General features: G+C 46.0%; 2 protein-coding genes across 3 annotated transcripts; one reads left to right on the top strand and one right to left on the bottom strand.

The window, feature by feature from the left end:
• The first annotated feature begins 49 nt into the window (after positions 1–49).
• Positions 50–1,580, top strand: borcs7 (BLOC-1 related complex subunit 7). Its single transcript, XM_076160330.1, has 5 exons — positions 50–196; positions 819–881; positions 976–1,019; positions 1,123–1,143; positions 1,259–1,580. The coding sequence occupies exons 1-5, from the start codon at positions 65–67 to the stop codon at positions 1,308–1,310; spliced, it is 312 nt and encodes a 103-aa protein (XP_076016445.1). The 5' UTR covers positions 50–64; the 3' UTR covers positions 1,311–1,580.
• A 2,207-nt stretch (positions 1,581–3,787) lies between these two features.
• Positions 3,788–12,322, bottom strand: nt5c2a (5'-nucleotidase, cytosolic IIa). Of its 2 annotated transcripts, XM_076160328.1 has the most exons (19): positions 12,270–12,322; positions 10,976–11,097; positions 10,276–10,314; positions 9,372–9,445; positions 8,778–8,895; positions 8,601–8,696; positions 8,400–8,491; positions 8,065–8,122; positions 7,865–7,958; positions 7,674–7,727; positions 7,473–7,556; positions 7,279–7,320; positions 7,058–7,165; positions 6,889–6,955; positions 6,457–6,627; positions 6,249–6,300; positions 6,104–6,164; positions 5,734–5,910; positions 3,788–5,631 (listed from the first exon to the last, which is right to left on the bottom strand). In XM_076160328.1, the coding sequence occupies exons 2-19, from the start codon at positions 11,074–11,076 to the stop codon at positions 5,386–5,388; spliced, it is 1,734 nt and encodes a 577-aa protein (XP_076016443.1). In that variant the 5' UTR covers positions 11,077–11,097; positions 12,270–12,322; the 3' UTR covers positions 3,788–5,385. The 2 variants fall into 2 exon arrangements, with proteins under 2 accessions (XP_076016443.1, XP_076016442.1); XM_076160327.1 differs by lacking the exon at positions 10,276–10,314.
• Between the last annotated feature and the right edge of the window lie 95 nt (positions 12,323–12,417).

Genomic DNA, 12,417 nt, shown 5'->3' with positions numbered 1-12,417 from the left:
CTCGTTCGTTCCTTATCCGCCACAGAGCGTTTTGTCCATTTCTGGACGCCGTAGCTCAAATAGGATGGCGTCGTCAGAATCGCAGCCGCGGTTCGGCCAGTCTGTCAAGGGTTTGTTATCCGATAAAGTGAGCTCCTGTAGCGGGGATGTAATTGCGCTGACCCGCCAAGTGCTGAAGGGATCACGGAGCCAGGAGGTAAATCGATGCTAAGCTTTATTAATCAAGCAAACATTTGATTTTCGAAATCATCGTCGAAACTGAAAGACAGCTACTTCCGGGATGTGACGGGTGTCGCCAAAATAAAAGCACTGCTTGCAGTAAAGTAAATCAGTAAGGGCTCCTAGTTTATTACTAAATTTGTAATAATGTTTTAAACACATTAAAGAGTACATGGTATCGATGTATACATTTTGAAAGTTTATACATTAACGTTCTTATTACAGAACTAAACACACAGATTTTAGTCTGAAAGTTAAAACTTGGTTTTGTTGTCATTCCGGTTAGCTTGTTACTGCTAAGCTAAGAGGAACCAATACTTTAAATTCCAACATAAGACGTTTAGGGTGAAAACATTAAATGTGAAATTGTATGCGGAACAGTTTACTATGTCGGTCTAAAAATATTTTATTTTAGAATGTATTCATAATGTTCCTTATCTGTTACTTTTATGGAATTAACAGCTGCTTGTTGGAAGAAATGAGTGATTGGCAACGAGCTGCAAGTAATCATCTGTAAATGGTTAATTGGACTTCTTGATATACTGTATGTCCAAATAATTTTAAAAATAAAAAATAGGAAGGTTTTTGTTTTTTTGCAGCTTCTTGGACAAGCAGCCAGGAACATGGTGATACAGGAGGACGCTATCCTGCACTCAGAGGACGTGAGTATGGAAACATGACGTCACTGTAGGGTCCCAGGTCACTTGCTGTGCCACAAGACGGCGCTGTTTCAACATATCTCTGTCTCTCTTCCAGAGTCTGAGAAAAATGTCCATTATCACGACGCATTTACAGTATCAGTAAGTTGTCCCGAGCGTTCAAATGTTTTCATTTGATTAATCATTTTGTGGAATGCGGAGACAATAAGGTCATTCTGTGTGTGTGTGTGTGTGTGTCCCTTAGACAAGAGGCCATTCAGAAGAAGTGAGTCTAAACATTACACTCTGTTTACGCATCAGTGCATCGTTGTCTCAGCTGTGAGCCAAAACATACAGTAGTGACGCTTGTTTGTTTCCCCTCCTGTGTTTCCATCTTGCAGTGTGGAACATTCGAAGAACCTGCAGGATCAGCTGAGACACTTACTGAAGTGACGCAGCAGCCGGACACACACACAAGGAGCGCAGCGTCAGCAGGATTTCACTCTTGGCAGGGATTATTCACTGTAAATAGTTTAATAACATGATTGATGTTCTGCTGACAGTGCCTGGCTCATGGGCAACGTTCCAAACATGTTTTAATGTTTTCTTTCTGTTGTATTAATTTTGTATATATATGAACACACTGTCATCTTTGCATTTTGTGCATCTCTCTTTCTGCACACTGACAGCTTGTAAATAAAATCATACAGCAGTGTTTTTGCACATGTTGTCTGTTATGTAAAGGGCCAGTCCACCAGTTATTCACCTCAGATTCAGTATGAGTAGGAGCACGACTCAGCAGGTGAAGGCTTTTTCAGGCTTAAATGCTGAGTAAATCTATTTCTAAATTGTGCGCGAAAAGGAACAAAACGTTTTGTTGGCTTCGTCATTACCTCAGGCACGTGATGAGGAGCGGAAGGTCAAACTTATCAGCACTTTGAAGGCCACACAGCTGCCTAACCTAGAGCGCGTCCCTGAGATGCTGCAGTCTTGGTTACTTCATGCTGCAGTGTCGTGTGTGTGTGTGTGCGACTGACAGATGCGGTCAATTTCTGACGTGGTAAAAGCGTTCCTGAGTTGCTCCTGCATCCTGAGATGAATATTAATGGGAACAGCGGACGCACAGAGTTCTGTGTGACACGTTTTCACATACCTCTGTCATGGCCAAACTAGTCTGCGTAAATGTTCACTTATTTGCTTTCTTTACTAAATAATTTAGATTCATACTATATTTAGGCCTTTCTTTGTTCACTGTTTACCATTTTAAATATGTTTTTCTTCACTACTCAATATTTGTTTAGTTTTTTATTTAATCTTATCTCTATTTTGTCCTACTTTAGTCTTTATATTATCTTGTTTATGTTTTTTAAATACTATTTGTCTTGATTTGATCTGGGCATGTTTTGGTCTCCATTGTCGTCAGCCTCTTCCTTCATTTGTCATTTGGCAGCACCGAGGGCTTTGATATGAAATCACTGCTTTGTGTGTGTGAGCAGAAATGTCATCCATTACTATCAGCATCTTCAGTCTGTAACTACGAGCTCACCTCCTTCTCTGATGCTGAGTTTAACCTCTTTGTATCTTGAATGAAGGACTGCAGGGTTTCCTCCTGTCCTCCCCTGGCTGCAGTGCTTTGACCCTAACTGAAGGGTTCAAGATCCCACCTGCTGATCGGACATTTTCATCTTCAGCCTTCAGCCAAAATAATGTTCTTTCTCCAGGAGAGAATGTTTTGGCACTGATTATCGATGCGTCAAGGCCTCAGAGATCTCAAATCTTCTGCCTCACAGAGACGCAAATCACGACTGTAAAATCACAGAGACAAAACAAGAGCATTATCATTACAGACATGAGCAGCTTTAGTGGAGGAACTACAGTGATCAGATAGTGACTTTCCATTTATTCATTTTGCACAACAAAGAACTTGATTCTATTGTTTTTGACATTTAAACATTTTAAAGGAGTAATGTTAGAGCTTGCCTGTAGATTGTGCTTATTGTTTTATGCTTATACCAAATATGAGCAATAAAGGCCAATGGGAAGCATTGTTAAATATTATTTTACTACATTGTGGTCATTTTCTGAGAGTTTGTGGTGAATACTCTTTAGGAAGGCTAGAATGTGCCTGACTGCTAGTCAATTAATGTGGGCGGGTCACCTTAGCTGGCTGACGTCATAAGTATTGCTACTATTGGCTGAAACTGATCTCGAACAAGTCAGTGTAGGTGGGGCAGAGTACTATTTAAGTGACACGATTGATCAGTTTTTCTGTGAGTCAATTGTGGCTTGGCCATGGCTGGGATGTTATTGTGCGTCTGGATATACATAGTTTCAGGACATTACTAGCTTCAAAATGGCGGCGAGTGTGACACATTTATTCCATATTTTGGCTGACAGAATGTTAATAATAACATCATTCCATGTCAAAGTTCAACTCTGCTGCTGTTGGCTGTTGTTGTTCCTGGTCGGCTTCTGTGGGATTGTCTAATGCTAAACGCTGCTTAGCCTGCTCGGCTAGGTTGCTATCTTGGTTGCTGTGGTTAATATGTTGACACTTTTATGGCTTTATGGTTTGTTTTGAAGTTGGTGAGCGTGTTGTCATAGGGTGTGTAAAAAGAGGTGGTTCTTAACAGAACCACAGCAGCAAGCTTGACACTGCTGTGTGTTTGTAGCATAGATCTGCTCATTCAGAAAGCATTGTTTTCATGTGAGAGTGGATCAATGGTGTTACTGATCCGGTTGTCTGCGTAGAGACAGTACTGTCTGACCAGCAGGGGGCGGTGCCTTATCAAATCCATCTTTATTCCCAGTTTGGGATCAATAAAGTATATCTATCGATCTATATTATTTTACATAGGTTTGGCTTCCTCTGCTGGTAACACGGGAGAAGGATGAGAAACTTGGAACCAAACTCACACCACAGTCGCTGCTGAAAACAGAGATTTGTAACTTTATTAGTCTTATAAAGATCATCATTATCAGGCAAAATGTATTACAAATATCTGAATGCACAAAGCAAAGCCAACATTTAAAAACAGACCATCAAAAATGTACAAACAAAAACACACAGGTGAGCATACAGTGTCTGCTGGAGAGAAACAGTAACAGTAACAAAAAACACATTTGGTTTGATTGACGTGCAGGTGTGATTATCAGTCTAATATCTACACAGCAGCTCATCACATCTCCATGCTTAACAGTTATTTCAATTTGAAAACTATGTAAATGTCCCAAGATGCATTGGGGCTTAGCATGTGACAGTGAAACGTCACACTGACAGCAGATTAGTACGGGCCACAGTTATGGGTTCAATGTGGTCCTGTTTCGTTAATATTGGGTTGAGGCGACGACTGAACACAACCTGGACACTTTCAATCCAAACTCAATCAAATTTAAAGCAAAAACTTCAGCCAGTCTTGTGAATGTCCCGACTTTAAAAGCTAAAATCTGGTGTCATAGTTATAAATGCTGATTTTACAGTGTAACCATAACAACACTTTGATAGCCATATTTAGGGTATCTTTGCCCAGAAATATCAGCTGTATCATTATCAATGTTTCTCAATCTCAAATATTGAGATTTGTGCCTTAAACTGAAGTAAAAACAAGTCACTTATGTAGAAACAGATTCTCTCTTAATCACAAATTCAGCCATAAAAGGCAAATTAGTCTCAAGCTTCAGTGACTCAGCAGGATCCTTTGTCTTGTCTGAGGATCAATACTTAAAGAACGCTCATAGATTCCAGATAATCAGGCTGCGCTGATCCGATCTTAAACATTCACTGTGTCGACTGATAAGGCAGCAATTGTCTGACGCGTTTCTGTGGAGGCGGTGTAACAAAGACAAACTATGTAACAGTGAGCAGTGTAGGGATCAAACTTTGGCTCCGTACGTGTGTGTGTGTGTGTGATGCTGGGATATGTGGTCCTATCATGCGTCACAGTGAGGGGGGGGGGTGTGTGCTGGGATATCCGAGAGGTGCTAACCACGATGCAGTCAGGAGCTTAAGTGTGTGTGTAACGTGATATAGATTATTGACAGATTCCTGCTGCGTCCGCTTCACTGCAGCCCGACTCACCAGCTTCTGTTTCACATTCAGGAACCTTCAAACGTTTTGATTTATAAACCAAGATACAAATGACTTCTTTAAAAGGACAAATCCACCTCAAGATTCACCTTCAATTTGGCAAATATTTCCCTTCAAATGATCGCAAAGAAGCCTCAAATTAGCAAAACGGCCCTGGAGGTGCATCTGTTAATATCTAATATCTAAACTTCTGCCCCTGATGATTACGAAGCACAAAGCAGAACCCTAAACTACTGAAGCTGATTAAAATCTGATCCCATCATGTTAGCAGCTCCACCTGCAGGATGAAGCTCGTCTCTCTTTACGCACCGACGGCCGAATCTGTGACTCATGCAGAATTTACACAAAGCATGATCCAACACCCAGACCAGCCTCAACTGGTGTTAACAATCAGGTTTGTGGGGGAATAGTATGCAACGCTCATCTGCAGGCTCCTCCGCTCTACTCCTCCTCCTCCTCCTCTTCTTCCTCCTCTTCATCGTCATCCTCGTCGTGGCAGTGTGTGATCTCCTGAGGCGGCTGAGGGAAGAAGTGGGGCGGCTGGATCTCGCTGATGGAGCGGGTCAGCTGGTGCCGCTTGCCCTCCATCTCCTTGAGGTCGACGTCGTGGCGGTTCCGCGTGGCAAGCGGCGACTCCGTGTCGTTGATGTTGACGTGGGCGTGTTCCACCGTCGACTCGTGCGGCATCTGAGGCGTAAAGCGGCGGCAAACACATTTAAACACCAACAACCTTCATTCTGGAGTCAATGTCCTGTGTGTGTGTGTGTGTGTGTGTGTGTGTGTGTTTACCAGCACGTGTGCAGCTCTGAAGAGGTAGCTGAAGGGGTAGTACAGCAGGTTGATGAAGGACGCGGCGTAAAGGTCAGCGTAGCGCATCACTTGGGAGGCGAACAGCGTCTGCCTGGAGCCGCTGCGGAACAAACTTCCCATCATGCCGTAGCACATGTCCATGTCATGGGTCACTTTCTGGAAGAGACGCACAAAGACGCGTTAGAGGACGAGCGGGACGTTTGGGTCTAGAGCCTGATCATGTTTGTAGAGTCAATGATGGTCAGGGAAACAAAGACCATAACCCAGTCTGTCCACCGGGGGGAGCTGCTGCACCAGACCACAGGTTTCAGGAAGAGGAAACATGCAGTGGACCAGGGAGACTTTATACCTTAATCCGTCTCTGCAGTGAGCTGATATCTGGCCTCTCGTTGCTGCTGCTGTCCAGATGCCTAAAGGAGCAAATAGAGTGTCAGACTCTCTGTTAGAGGATGAAGCTCTATGAGGTTCTGCTCTGTGGGAAAGAGGAAACTCACTTGTAAAGATCGGCCAGGAAGCAGTCCAGACTCTGAAGTTCCTCAAATATGGCTGCAAACAAAAACGGAACAAAGAACATCATTACTTTCACAACATTAACAGCTGCGTGCGTGTGTGTGTGTGTGTGTGTGTGTGTGTGTGTGTGTGTGTGTGTGTGTGTGTGTGTGTGTGTGTGTGTGTGTGTGTGTGTGTGTGTGTGTGTCTCACAGCTCTTGTCCGTCCACACATGGAGCTCCTGGGCCAGCTCAGGAATCACCAGGAAGGTTCTCCACCCTTGGCGCTTCTTGGATTTGAGGATGTCGCCGAAGATGTGGTCGCCGATGTAGACGATGTCCTTCCCCTTGGCCCCCAGCAAGTCACACACGATGTCAGAAGACCCTTGGAGAGGAACGTCCAAACGCAAACGTTCAAATACCTAAATAAGTTGATGCCTTCATTCATGTTGGTGAAATGATGACCGCCACTAGAGGGCAGCAATGTCCAGGAGAGTTAGAGCCACTGAGACAAACGATGACATCATTCCCTGAAGTATATGGCCTGTAGTGAATCCTCCTAAGTGCATAAGGTACCTGTGTAGTGCGTGCGTGCGTGCGTGCGTGCGTGCGTTCGTGCGTTCGTGCGTGCGTTTCCTTAATTTACCTCCAGAATACACGATGCCATGTTGGAGAGGTCCAGTATATGTGCCAATCTTTAGCCGGCCTGTGGTCTGAGGAAAAGCAAAAACAAAGACAGAATCACTCACTTACACACACACACATTAAACATCTCGGCGCTCAGACACACACACACACACGAGTCAAACACTCACGGTGTCAACCTGCCGCAGCACCGTTCCCTCTCCAAAGAAGACGGGCTTACGGGCGTCCACCAGGATCAGGTCAAAGTAAGACTGCCACGGCCTGTGGGGCATCCCGGGCTGCAACACACACACACACACACACAGGTTTAAACAGCGTGCTTTAACAGTGTGTGTATGTGTGTGTGTGTGTGTGTGTACAGTATATAAAGGAGTGTAAACAGTGTAAACACCTTTGGGCCGTGTGAAAAGTCAAACAAGTAGGTCATGATTTTCTGAAAGACAAAACAAAAGGATGAGATATTAAAGTGCATCATCAGTGTGTGACTGTGACGCGATGACACAGAAAAACACCACAATACATACAACAAAAACAATCAACAGAAGAAGAGACGGCAGGTGTGTGAGTGTGTGATGCTCAGCTCACCACTGTGTATTTGTAATCACTGTTGGTGGCCAGGAAGACTTTGGCCACTTCGTTCATGCGGCTGAGGAGGAGAGGAAGCTTCGGCTGGAGGGAGGAGAGGAGAGGAGGAGGTGACATGTTTACAATCAGAGGTTACAGTCAGGTTGAAGCTGCTGATACTGAAGAGGCTGAATGAGGAAGAGTGAGAGGAGCTTCACTTACGTCCTTAACCACGTACTTCTCTAGGTTCTCAACTGTTTTCTCCTTTAAGGAACCCTGAAAGAAGAAGAGGAGTAAGAACATCTGGATGGATGAATGGATGGATAGATAGGAGGAGGGAGAGAGAGAGAGAGAGGGAGGGAGGGAGGGAGAGAGGGAGGGAGGGAGGGAGGGATGGATGGACATGCGTCTACCTTGAAGTGAACCCAGTCTACGGCGTCCCGGACGTCCTGGAACATGCTCTTATAGGACATGAAAAGGTCTCCATCCTTAAAGCCCGTCTCACAACTACAGACAGAGATGGATACGGTTCTGGATTAGGATTTCCCAAAGATACTCATAACATCATTGACACCATCAGAGTCTCAATCTAAGGAGTGAAACAGTGAAGTACCTTGCGTATCGCGAGCAGTTGCTGAAGAAATCAACAAGGCAGGCAAAGAGGTAGGTTTCTGAGGAAGAGGAGCAGGAACAGAGGGATCAGGGGGATTGACCGCCAGCCCTGGAAATCAATACGCCTCCGACATGAGAAGTAAACAACCGTGTGAGCAAACACAGGAAGCGGGCGGATCGTTACGCCCTCATCTGCTTAGGAGAGGATGGAAGGTGTGTGTGCTGGACCTGAATTTAATACCAGGGCCTCATATTCTGACATCATCCAGTCTGTGTATGTGTGTGTGTGTGTGTGTGTGTGTGTGTGTGTGTGTGCTTGTGTGCTGCTGCTGTTACCGGGGAGGTTGAAGAGTGTGTTGAGGATGTAGAAGCGGTCTGTGTCTCCACGCTGAATGAACTTGTTGGGGTACACCTCCCTGATGTCCGGCCTGCATGGAGACATTTAGATCACACACAGGAGAAAGAGGACCAGTGGTGTGTGTGTGTAAGTGTGTGTGTGTGTGTGTGTATTAGATTAGGGAGGAAGGGCGCTCTCACCCCCGGAGGAAGTTGAAGCCGTGCACACACACCAGGATGTTCCCGTACGCGTCCACTTTGAGCAGGTTACCGTAAAAAGTGTCAAACACCAAACCTCTGTGAAGAAGATGAAGAAGATAAAGATGAGAGACGTGACACGTGACACACTGACATGTCTGACAGAATGGTAGCACCGACCTGGTGGGGAAGGAGGGGTCGTAGACGAAGTTGAGCAGCTCCTGTGGATACCCGATCGACACCAGGCGCGCCACCGTCAGGTCGAAGCCCAGCGACTCGTACTCGGGGGACTTGTACACTGGAGGGACGACACGCAGGCGCAGACATGAGCGAGCGGCTGATGCCTCAGAGACACAAATGCTGGATTCTGTGCTGTCACACACGTTGAGAAATGACTTCCTCCATCCTATCTACTCTGCAGCTGAGCCTCCAGACGCCACATGTGACGCCTCAGCCCCTCGACCCCGCCTCCTCCTGTCCCTCACCCAGGACAGGAATATCCCCGTAAACAGCTGGATGGCAGCTTAGGGTTACCATCCGAGCGTGTGTGTGTGTGTGTGTGTGTGTGTGTGTGTGTGTGTGTGTGTGTGTGTGTGTGTGTGTGTGTGTGTGTGTGTGTGTGTGTGAGGGCCACCAGTACTGAGTGTGCAAAACAGGAAATCATGGGAGTAATCTGGGACGCTGGGATGGTTTAATATTTAATGTCTCACTTAGAGGGAAGGAGATGCAGACGCTTGTAGAGCTTCATGAACACACACAAACACACACACGTACCTGCCAGAGTGTAATCCATGTCGAAGCCAAAACACTTGATCTTCTCCATGGCCAAGCTCCGGTTCACAAACACTCTGGGAGAGGAGAAGAACAGGAGGTCACATGACAGCTGGCAGAGTGGAGACACACTCCTGCTCCTCTCACTACTTTACTATGAGCAGTAAATAGTTTGGATCACTTGGAACACGAGTCGATCATGACCAGCTCTGATTTAGACCGAGTGGCCGATAGCAGAATCCCACACACACACACACACTTTAAAGAATGTGTGCGCTGGATGGGGGCTGAGCTGGCACAACCTCAATGGGGGAGGAATGTGGAACGCGACAAATGTTCCGTCATCAAAACACACTGGAGAGGTTTGATGCCGGATCCTGATGAAGCCCACGACATGACCGGGCCGGGAGGAAATATGGAAAAAGAAGAGGACAGCAGCGCCGACGCCAAGTTCACTCCCTTTGCCGGGGTCAGAACTTATCAATCAACCCCCTCCCTCCGCAACACAATCCCCTGTTTCTGCTCAGAGTGTCGGCTTGGAGTCTGCTGTCAAATGTGTGAGGGGGATGGATCAAGATTGACAGCGAAGTATGGAAGGGGGCGGGGTTACGGAGAAGGAGGAGGAGGAGGAGGAGGAGAGGTGTGTGATGCGGGAGAGAAGGGGGAAAAGAGGAGGGCAGGGAATGCAACAAAAAGGAGCTCACCACAAGAAACCACAATGACCACTAAGAGTTGCCGCCGTTTCCACAGCGACCGACCATCGAACCCCCCACATCTAGTGTCAGTATGGATGAAGTTCCATGAGAGTTTGGATGAAGGGTCAAGTCACATCATGGACACCAACACGTCATTTAGTCACTCGGTGGAAGCCCCGCCCCCTCCCAACAACAACAAAAGGGCGGCGTACCTCATTGCTGGATGGTTTTGAGCCAGATCCCTTGGAAAGCTTTGTGATGAGAGAATAAATGAAGTATTACCACTAACTCACAGCCACCGCTCTCACTGGATCAGCACCAGTCGGGTACTGGTTTGTTTGTGTGTGTTGTGTTGTGTACATGTGTATTTGTGTTGCATCATGGTTACACCAGAGATGAGACCTTACAGGAAGCTCCTCTCCTCATGATCTCCTGCTTCTATTTACATCTCAACTAGGTCACTGACCCTGTCTCTGCTGTAATGGGAGCTTGTTTTGGAGGCACCTGGCATTAGCACCTTCCTGTTGGTCGGTCGGTCTCTAAATATGACGGTTATAGCGTCGGTGCGTCTCATTTAGAACCTGCCGCGTCTGATAACCAGGAGAGAAGCGAGTTCAGCCGGCACTTTAGAGGTTTGATCTTAAACTAGATGAATCCAAATCATCGTGAAGAATCCACAATCAGTTCAGGCAACATCTGGGATCTGCATGTGAAGGACGGAGCTCTGATTGAACCACTCCAGCAATCAAGACGTGAGACTGCTGGAGTCCTAATGAACGCCTCTACATGGGGTGAACTGATGTAACCATGACAGAGGGACAGTAGGAAGAGAGACAGTAGGAAGAGAGACAGTAGACAGAGGGACAGTAGACAGAGAGACAGTAGGCAGAGGGACGGACGTCTCACGTGTACCTGTGATGAGCCTCGCGTCGGTACTTCTTCATGGCCACACCGTCCATGTTGGCTGGGAGGTCAGCGTAGTTCTGTAGACGGTCGCTCCATGAAGTCGTCATCCTGAAGCGTTAAAACTCTTTCTGAGAAGAGAAACAAACATGTGACATATCCTCACACTGAACATGCATGTCTAAAGGTGTCAATCTGATTTGCAGGATGTCAACAGGATGAACATGTGATGGCGTGTTGGGTGTAGCAGACATTAGAACACACACACACACACGGTCAAAACACTGTGTTGCTTCAAACTGTGCCTGACTCTTGACCTATTTTAGTTAACAGTGACGTCAACAAACTAACAAGTGACAACAACTGATGTAACAATTTATACATCACTACTAAACTATGCACGTTAGACCGATATGAATCTTACTAACTCAGTTATTAGTAATCAATCATCTGGCTCATCTTTAGCTCGTAGAGGTTTATATCCGAGACACCTGTTTTGCAGACTCAACAGTTCTCCTCTGTGGAGTATAAATGTAAAGGGATCGCACACTGAAGAAGCCTGGAGGTTTAACATTAGCACTTACATACAGTTTATACTTTGCCTGGACTTGTTTGTGACCTAGATAATAAATATAAATAGACCTCAGTTCTATCAGTTCCTCAATTCATCACTGTCAACCAAATTTGTTTTACATGCAAATACAGTAAGAAGAGAGCAGGAGAATGGATTGTTTATGGAGAAAACAGGAACAGAATATGTGATCCTGTGATCATCATCATCATTTGAGACTTTGTGCACATTAAAGGCTCGCAGGACGCCATCTCAGCTGTCCTCTCTCAGGTCCGACTGTGTGTAGCTGTGAACAGCCGTCCTGCGCAGTAATGACGCATCCATGTGTGAAGCTTTAAGGCACGTTACTCAGTTACAGGTGGAGTCTGTCACACATGGAGGTTGACTCGGCGTTCTTATAACGGGGAAGAAACTTGCTAGCTGCTCGGGAGCTAACGGAGCGACATGTCCACTGCGGGTTTGTGTTGTTGTTTTGTCGTTCAGCTACTTCGCTACTTCGCTACTTCGTTTCCCCTGACGACGCTCATTTTCAAACACATTCTGCTTGTTTATCTGACCGCTACGTGAGAACAGGGAACAGCTGCAGAGTGAGCGAAGATAACTTAGCAACACAAGGAAAGCGGAAGATAGTTGACAGCACGTAACAACTTTACATATTAGTCGAGAAAACGTTTTCCGGAAGAAAATGCACAAAGACGCGATGACATAGAGCCACAACAAAACATCACTCACCCGCTTTATCCAAGCTAATGATTTGTTCTTCCATGGAGCATGCGCAGTACTTACTTGTCATACTAGTCGTTGCAGGCTGCTGTGCACCCTCCGGGCCGAGAGATGGCGGTAATGCACCTCCATTCGAATAAACACAATTCAATCGCCT

Source organism: Genypterus blacodes, unplaced genomic scaffold (assembly GCF_046128005.1).
Source record: "Genypterus blacodes isolate CSIRO-AG114 ecotype Tasmania unplaced genomic scaffold, CSIRO-AGI_Gbla_v1 ptg000105l_1, whole genome shotgun sequence".
NCBI lineage: Eukaryota > Metazoa > Chordata > Actinopteri > Ophidiiformes > Ophidiidae > Genypterus > Genypterus blacodes.
This window is presented reverse-complemented; position numbering and strand designations above follow the sequence as displayed.